This window comes from Cydia fagiglandana, chromosome 1 (assembly GCF_963556715.1).
Source record: "Cydia fagiglandana chromosome 1, ilCydFagi1.1, whole genome shotgun sequence".
NCBI classification, from domain to species: Eukaryota; Metazoa; Arthropoda; class Insecta; order Lepidoptera; family Tortricidae; genus Cydia; species Cydia fagiglandana.
In genome coordinates, this window is record NC_085932.1 from 28,485,922 (window position 1) to 28,495,684 (window position 9,763).

At 38.9% G+C, this 9,763-nt stretch overlaps 1 protein-coding gene across 1 annotated transcript; it reads right to left on the minus strand.

Annotated features, from left to right (window-relative positions):
* Positions 1-7: 7 nt before the first annotated feature.
* LOC134668829 (UDP-glucosyltransferase 2-like) lies at positions 8-7,702 on the minus strand. The gene is made up of 9 exons (XM_063526296.1): positions 7,594-7,702; positions 6,830-6,978; positions 6,182-6,272; positions 5,839-6,031; positions 4,952-5,153; positions 4,136-4,339; positions 1,991-2,210; positions 861-1,080; positions 8-750 (listed from the first exon to the last, which is right to left on the minus strand). The coding sequence occupies exons 1-9, from the start codon at positions 7,685-7,687 to the stop codon at positions 489-491; spliced, it is 1,635 nt and encodes a 544-aa protein (XP_063382366.1). The 5' UTR covers positions 7,688-7,702; the 3' UTR covers positions 8-488.
* Between the last annotated feature and the right edge of the window lie 2,061 nt (positions 7,703-9,763).

Genomic DNA, 9,763 nt, shown 5'->3' on the forward strand with positions numbered 1-9,763 from the left:
AAAAACATTTATCATCAATTATGTTTATTCACATGATTCATATCAATCTTCCTCGACTCGAACCTTCTTATAAAAAAACACATAGCACTAACCTAATTACCTATTGTAATATAACGATAGAGATGATCTGTGGCCTATTTTATAAAGCTACAAGTTATAATTTACAAGCGGAAGTCTCTTTCTCACCCTATGTATTAGAACGAGACTTCCGCTTGTAAATTGTAACTTGTAGCTTTATAAAATAGGCCACTGGTGTGTTAAGTCCAAGACAAATTCGTGCTTTGAGTTTGACAGCTAATGTAAATGGCGCTGTACGACTCCATAACATCTTACGGCAACTTTGGCTGTTGGCGTTTGACAATTCTGTTACCACAAAACATATGGAGCCGTAGGTACAGCGCCATCTACATCAGCTGACAAATTCATGGGCTCTATTTTTTCTTAGATTGTACACCTCTTCCACAATATTAAAGCAACACAACATTAAATCATCTATTCTTCTTATTCACATCAATCTTAGTCGACAAGAATCGTCTTACAACAAAAACGCTTAATAAAACAAGTACAAACACAAGACCCAACAGATCGAGGTACATCTTTTGGTACCAGGGCACCAGGAGCGCAGGAGAGCGCAGATGCGGCGCGCCGCGCGTGCGCACCACGTGCTCCACCCAGTGGACCAGGGTCTTGCCGGGCGGGCTCTGGCGGTGATGGTACACAAACGAGAGCTCCTTCATTCGCTCATGGTACCTGAGAAGAAATGGGTTGAGTAAGCATGGGATCGTAAGTAATTCGTTTATAGATGTGTGTGCTTAATTACAAAATTAATCCCTAGCTGTTCTAAAAGCAAAGTAGCTAACCTTGAACTTCCAAGAATATCTTCAATAGCCTCTTTCAACTTCTCCGGAATGTCGTGATCAAAATCCACTCTCTTCGCGTAGCCTTTGCTCACAGCCCTGTCGATATTGAGAAACTGGTCAGCGAAGACGGGGATCCCGATGATGGGCACGCCAAAATGCAGCGCCTCCGTGTTGGATAGCAGCCCGCCATGCGTGATGAAGAGGATACAATTAGGATGGTCTGCAAGAAATAGACTGGTCGTCAAGGGTGTCGCTAAGAGATTAAAAATAGGAACTAAATGTTAGTACAATTAAAGCTTTGAATATTAAGTGTTAGTGTGACTATCTTATGAGTAGGTACATAAGTAGGTAAATGCCATTAACAAACGTGTTTTTAATAGAAATCAGATCGCGTTCTTATGACCGTTTATCTCACCCGGGAGACGCAAATGGGTGTTTCATTATCGACCTTTCTAAAGAACGGGGTCGTTCCTTGTCCAATGGGATGAGATAAATGAAAATGCACATACAGGGGTAGTTCGCGACATGGTGGAGATGCTGGGATGTATGATGTACGCTGATCCCGAAGGCTCGTATGCTGGGCAGCCGTTGTTAAGGTGTCGACATATGAAGAGAGTACATGCTGTACATGGAGTAGATAATGTTCCCCTTGGTAAATGCTAATAAATTAATCCTGGTAACTGACTTACTGACCATGTGACCATGCAGAGTTCCCATAACGTTACTGACAGGCATTAACTAATGACCGTATCTCACTATATCAGGCCGAATGTATTTAGTGACTGAAAACTATTTTACCCCCAGATGTCAGACGGTAGCGCCGTGGTAACGGCGAGGCCTTAATTAGAGAAGCAGGAAAGACTGCGATCATCATCAACGAACAGGTAAGGATTTAGATAATCATAAATCACATATATAGGAACCAGGGCACTATTAGTTTGTATAGTATCGCGACGCCTCCTTATTTACAAGTTTGTTATCGCAGTCCTATTAATAATAAAGTAATATGTGTTTACACACATATAAGGGGAGTTCGCGACAATTAAGACCCTTTATCCCATCTAACTGATCTAACACCTTCCATCATAACAGCACGTAGTAGTTCAACCTAAGAAACTTGTAACTCTTACCTAATATGCTTTGTTGTGGAGCAAAACCAATCAAATGGACATTTTTGGGCAAGTTCTCGGGTGACTCCTCCAGTTTCCAGATGACGGTCTGCTTCAGCTGACCGAACATGCCAAGGAGGGCACGTTTCAGTTCCGCGGACAAACTTTTGCTGCTCAGTACGGAGCCCATACTGAAGTAGATAACTCCATGTTTAGCATTGTCCATAAGAGTTTGGAGGTCCTGGAAAGTAAGTATTAAATTTCATACCTACACCTACACCAAGTTATTGTATATAGGTCAAGAAATGAATGCTCAAAAAACGTAGAGGGAAATGCTAGGAACACAATTTTTGACTCCGTAACTTTGTTTGGACTAGTTAAGAGGTGAACATATCAAAAGTCCCCGGCTGTAGCCCCGCTGCTGGGGGGTAGAGGGGGGTAAGAAGGTCGAATTTTTCGGTTTTTCATTGATATCTTGGAAACTTTGCGTCTTAGCGACATGACTACTAAGACAAACCGAAAGCTGATAAAATTAGTTACAAGTTTTATCCTGTCAAGTTTTTCGATATCATGAATAGTTTTTGAGATACCCGCTCTTGAAAGTTTATTTAGGGATTTTAATTTTATCTTGATATCTACGTCAGTGAAGCTGTTAGGCCATGTTTGGTATCATTTTCGTATAAATCGGGGGTGCTGAATTCATTTATGGTATCACATTGACACCATTCCGAAGTAAAACCAAAATTATAAATACATAAATATTTTTTTTTATCCCTCTTCACGCTTAAACCGCTGAACCAATTTCGTTGAAATTTGGTATAGAAATAGTTTAAATCTCGACACACGACATAGGATAGTTTTTATAACCAAAAGCATCTTTTGAGGGTGTGAAAAGTGGGGTGGAAGTTTGTATGGGGAGTCAATAACCGCTGAACCGGTTTAGATGAAATTTAGGACGGAATACATCTGTGATTTAGATGAAAGTGATACCAAACATGACTTCAAACCTTACTTTGAGCAGTATTAACCTCAGGAATTCAGTTTCGTCGACGAAGTTGAATTCCCCCCATACTCCATTTCACAACTTTAAAGGATGATTATTGAGATAAAAAGTATCTTATGTCCTGTCTTGGGACTCGAAATATATGTATACCAAATTTCAATTAAATCGGTTGAGCGGTTTAAGCGTGAAGAGGAATTTAAAAAAAAAGGTATTTGTTTAAAGTTTATATGTTTTTTCTTAGGAATGGTGTCAATGTGATACCAAAACTGAATTCAGCACCCCCGATTTATACAAAAATGATACCAAACACGGTCTAGCAGCGTCACTAATGTAGATATTAAGATAAAATTGAAAGCCCTACATAAACTTTCAAGAGCGGATATCTCAAAAACTATTCAAGATATCGAAAAACTTGACTGAATAAAACTTGTAACAAATTTTATCAGCTTTTGGTTTGTCTTAGTAGTCATGTCGCTAAGACGCAAAATTTCCAAGATATAAGTGAAAAACCGAAAAATGAGACCTTCTTTCCCCCCTCTACCCCCCAGCACCGGGGCTACGGCCGGGGACTTTTGATATGTTCACCTCCTAACTAGTCCAAACAAAGTTACGTAGTCAAAAATTGTGTTCCTAGCATTTCCCTCTATAACTTCTTATTGCTTGGCCTAATAGCATTAAGTTAAATTTATATTCTCATTTTAAGTAAATAATGTATATTATTATGAGAATAAATGTCTTAAACCATAAACCATACCTCACATAAAAGTTATAAAAAACCAGTTTAGTTAGACACTTTTTGTTCTGATAAAATTGATGGACGTAGGATAAGAATGGGACATTGAAAATACCTAGTTCGGTATTTGTTCAATCGGACCGTAGGTTTGGAAAATTAATAAGTTTCATAACATAACAAAAATAACATCCGAAATATAATTCAGCTTGTATTTTAGCGGAAAAATAACGATAATTTCAAGCCTTTCATTTAAACTGTAACGTCTTAACATTCAACACTCTTTGGCAAACTACGCACAAACTTGTTGACACGCTAAGGATATTATGGTACCTTGGATAGTTAATATTAGCTATTATGTATAATTATGTGCCATGTCGTGTCATTGTTTTGAACTAAATTGATCTACCCGGCTAACACTACCGCTACCAACCTTAGGTAAAGGCTTGACTGTCTCCTCGATGTGGTACCCAGCTATAGGAATGTAGCTCTGCGGCAGACTGAACGCGCTTCCAGCGGACACATGGGAGTTTCCCAGCATCAGACTCGCGTTGTACTTGGCCGCCTCGTATGGAGGCAGGTGGCGACCCCTGGCGGCCGCTGCTGAGGTGAACGCTTTCTCGTATAGCGAAGCCTCCTGTTGTGACGAGACCCTAGAATTATAATAAAACATTTGCAATTTGATAGTGGTGGCCTTCAAAGCTGTGAGCATAATGCATACAATGACATACAGCGTTTATTCTAGTCTGAAAATAGATGGTAATAAATTGATAGCAGAAATAAACGAGTATATAATAAACAATGACACATTTGTAACAATTAAACTTGCTCATCTCACGTCACAAGTCACATAGGGACATTACGAGGATATTACGAGGGCTCTTTGTTGGCAACTTATGTATTTATACGCATAATCATAGCCAAGCACCATATATAACCATAACTGAATGTCTGTTACTGTTATGACTAACAAGCGTAAGATTGAGAGGGACACAAGCTTTTTTTGAAATCCAACCCGAGGGGTGAGGAACAGAAATCAACGCAGACCGATTCAACAAACAGTGGTATCCACTCCACTATTGCGCGGCCAAAACCAACGTGCCGGTGAAGCAATACAACCAAAGAGAGAAAACTGCAACACACACCGCTAGAGATTGCGAGTGCGAGCGAGACAACCAGCTTAATCATTTAGGACGTTGGTTTTGGCCCTACTACAGTTTAAAGTTTATCTTGAGCTAAAATATGAAACGTCTTGCCATTTATGATACTTAGTGGACAAAAACGTCCAGAGTCCAGCGACTCGCTGCTGGAAGTTGAAGGGCGGGACTATGGTGGAGCTGTAATCCGTCACGTAGGCAGGGTTGGGGTCCTCGCCCATGAGGGACAGCACCATCGCGTGCGGCTCCATGGAGGACGACCAGATGAACGGACAGCCGAACACTGGTGCTAGTCTGAAACATAGGGTACAGTCAAAAGCAATAGTAGTGGGTAATGGATATCACCACTCACCAGAAAAAAAAATCACCCTGGAATATTTTCCAAATAGAGATAAATATCTACAGCTCGCGTTCAAAATACCTTAGGCCAAGAAAAGTCTGCAGCGATTTTGATAGCCCACGCAATGCAAGTGTTATTTATACTTTATAATTTCATAGAAGTTTGACGTTTAAAATAACTGCGTGGGGTGGGCTATCAAAATCGCAAGACTTCTTCGTCTAACTCGACCTATCTATTCCAGTCAAATTATTCAACATACAGATACAGAATATATGTCTCTTTTAGTTGAGGTTGTACAAAATGGTATTAGTAAAGTAGAAAAGTTGAGTCAAAAGTGCGTATATCTTGTATCTCTGATCTCATCGGAAGATCAGCGCTGGAAGTCGCCAGCAACATGAGATTATGCCATTTCGTGGCAGTTTCTTCTTTGCGTGTTTATCTTATACCATTTTCTCACTGCACCCACGTTCGAGAATCTCTGCATGTTTCGCCTTATGGTTGACTGGTAGAGAATGCCTTATTAAGTCTGCCATCTGTTCTTATTTTTATTGTGCAATCAAGTTTAAAAAAAAATACCTATTGTGTATGTGTTTTGTTTTTTTGTTACCGAATAAAACATTATATGTATTCTATTCATACCCGCTGTACGCCTCCACGAACATCCACTCCGCTATGACGACGTCGAACTCCTCCTGGACGTCATGCAACAGTCGTTGCACGTGCTCATGCATCAGCGTCCCGTTGGCGATGACCAGCATCATCTGCAGCACCTCCGGTGTGCCGAACACTGGTAACTCCTTGTTCATCAGCTTCGTCAGGTCTAAAATTTCACCTGGAACAAGTCAACTTAGGATTATCATCTGAAAATTTACCATCAACGTAACATAACTACATTAAATACACTAAAGAAATAAAAAAAAATATTTGGGTAACTTAGTGTTAACTGTGAATAAGGTAGGTAGGTACTTGAACCTAAACTTACCCGCTGGAAAAAGGGCAAAGTTTGAAGACACGTCGATTTGTCGCAAATTCTTTGATGGGTCCTTAATAGGAACTGGAGTTATATACGTCACCTGAAATACATAACGATGTTACTGTTGAAAAAAAACAGGTTTCCGTTTCTTAATCGTTGTTGTTGTAAGTTCCTAATATGGGTGGTATTCCACCTATCCAATTTCTTTGTCCATTATGTATTGCGTATCACATGAGCCCATCAATGTGCACACTAGCGCCACTGCTGAGTAATCGTGATTATTAAAATTTAACGAAAGATATTTAAACAAGGGGGCCGCTACGGACTGTATTTTGTATTGAAGTATCTTTTATTAGTTATTAGTTTTTATGTTGCTGGATTCGTCGATCTACGAACTCAAAACAAAAACGGCTGTTTTAACTTTGGACGCATAGATTGACGAATCCAGCAACAAAAACTAGTTTGATGTATTCAAAAGATACTTAAATACAAAATACAGTCCGTAGCGGCCCCCCTTTTTAAATATCTTTCGTTAAGTTTAAATAATCACGATTATTTAGCAGAGGCGCTAGTGTGCACGTTGATGGGGTCTTAAATTATGAGAGAGTGAGACGCAACGAGATTGGACAGGTGTAATACCACCCTAAAGTGCCTTACCTGATGGCCGGCCCTAAGCAGGTGCCTGACGTAGCCCTCGCCCAGGTTGATGTGGCTGCGCGTGGGGATCGGGAACACCACCAGCGCCCGATGCGCCTCGCATGCTGTTAGCATCAGCATTGCTAGCACTGCTAACGTCCTCATGGTCACTGCCAATGTGGAATGTATATTGATATTTTTTTATATAATACATAACCTCACAAATCCAGACGGTGTAAAAACCGGTCACTTACAAAGATTTTTTTTCGAGCGGTAGTAATGTAAGATATACATACATTTTAATACAACATACAAATGTATTAATCACTTGTGACATTTGCGATGTCACGTCAGTAAGTGCGCCGATTCGAATTAAGACAGTATATGCCTATCTAAGTTATTTTATAAGAAAAACAAAAGTCTTCAATATTTACTAAAACATATATGTGAAAGTGTGGACATTTGGGCCTGTATTGACTGTCTTATATCTCAATTAATGACATTAATGTCCTTTCCTGGGACTCAAACCCTCTTTATATTACCAATTTAAATATTTATATTAATATTATCACGACAAATTATCATTCCACAATAAAATAAAAAGTATTTACGACTATAAGGAAACGTAGAATTATTCAATAAACAAAATATATATCCAACTTAAAATGAACATGCATTTAAATAAATAAATAAAAAATATTATAGATAAATCTACATTTGAACTTGCAAGTAGGCTTACCTAGAAACTTGCCTATAGTATATTTTGTATAAGGAAACTAACTTACCAACTCCCAACAATTTCTCACACACGCGAAGCTTCACTCGGAGATGACCCGAGACTGGCAGGCCACACAAACAAACAAAAAACATAACGACCATGACAAGCGTAAGACATGTTAATTATCTTGGTAATAAATATCGTCCCCAAATAGCCCAAACTGACTTGAGTAACACACACACAGCTGACCATTTCCAGTGGTGTGCGATGTGGGTATTTATAAAGTTTAAATTTACTGCTATTACTTATATTGCTCATGAGTAAATTGATTTAATAATTTCTTAAGTCCTAGTCATAGTTTGTTATTCGCGGTATTAGGCCGGAGCCCCACTGCTGCTGCGCACGCTATGTACATGACCCTCGTTCCTATACAAAATTTCGTGGGCTTGCCCAAAGTTTGTATTAGAACGTGGGCCGTGGATGTAGCGTGCGCAGCAGTGGGGCTCCGGACTTATCACCAGAGCCTCAAGTAAATTAAAACATTTAAGTATAGGTAGGTACCAAGTACAATGCTCTCCGTAACAAGACCGCCTAACATGTAGAAGAAACAAAAAACATATTTTCTGGATAAGATGGGTGTACTACATGTAAAACTTGATTGAAAATAATTGGGCTAGATAGTAAATTGAAATAATTGTATTGTTAATTCGGTTTTCCAGTTTTTTAATATAAGAGTTAATAGCCAAGAAGAAAATTTTTAATAACCCGGTTCTTATTTTATTTTTTACTTCTATATAATATTATTCAATTTATTCAAACATAGTTTTCAGTTAATTTTGAATTAGGTAATGTTAAGAACCTAATGCAGAATGAAGCAGAAGATTTATCAATGAAAGTTCGAATATTACTCATCTAAAGTTATGGTTTTCCCTTAATTTACATTTCCTATTTGAGTATTATTAATATTGCACACAGCTGTAACGTTTTTCCACAACACAAGACATTCATGACAAATGTTAAGGAAACTGCACTGCATAGTGTTGATTTATACCTAATATATAGTCTATTTAAAATGCAGCGGGAACAGCCGAGCCCTGGAAATAGTTTTGTCCTCGTTCACTAGTCATGTACTTAAATGGGTCAAATAGAAAACTGTGTTACGTCTTTCCTGTAGACATACACAAGAATTAAGGGCTATAAATTGCCCACAGGAGAGAAAAATGTACAATTCGCGCGAACACACTAGTTTCTCTCCTGTGGGCAATAGTTAACAGCTTGTGGGCATGTAAGTAATGATTTTATCATAGGTCTCTAAATAAAAAACCGGGCAAGTGCGAGTCGGACTCGCGCACGAAGGGTTCCGTACCATAATGCAAAAAAAAACGGTCACCCATCCAAGTACTGACCACTCCCGACGTTGCTTAACTTTGGTCAAAAATCACGTTTGTTGTATGGGAGCCCCATTTAAATCTTTATTTTATTTTATTCTGTTTTTAGTATTTGTTGTTATAGCGGCAACAGAAATACATCATCTGTGAAAATCTATCTATCTATCACTATATATCTATCTATCACGGTTCGTGAAATACCGCCTGGTGACAGACGGACGGACGGACGGACGGACAGCGAAGTCTTAGTAATAGGGTCCCGTTTTACCCTTTGGGTACGGAACCCTAAAAAGGAGGACCTTTTCACGTGGATAAGGGTTAAATAAGAAGAATAACCTTTATAGCCCTTAACTCTTGTGTATGTCTACAGGAAAGACGTAACACAGTTTTCTGTATGACCCAAATATAGAAGGTTATCTTTTAACATTAAAGTGAGTTCATTTAAGTTCAGTTACGTACACACCATGTACACATGTACTACATACGTATGTAGAAAGAACGGCAGCGGCGTATGCAATGTGTAGGTATCGATAATTCGATACTATCGATATTAAAGATAAAGACACGACAGATCATATTCCTCAGGCTTCGTTATCACGTAAGAGTGACGAATGGAACCCCATTTTAACCTCCTAAGGCCCAGCCATACAAATGAAAATTTTCCACAGAAATTTGAACCTACTAAAGGTAGGAAATGAGTTGATTTTGCGTTGTTTAAAAACTGAACGAAACAAAGCAAAAGCAATCCTGTTTCAATCCCATTGTTATCCCATTTAGGGTTCCTTTTTCTTCCGCACAGACTTCTACATTGTAAATCTGTGGCAGAGTCTGTGCAAAAAACAAAAGTTT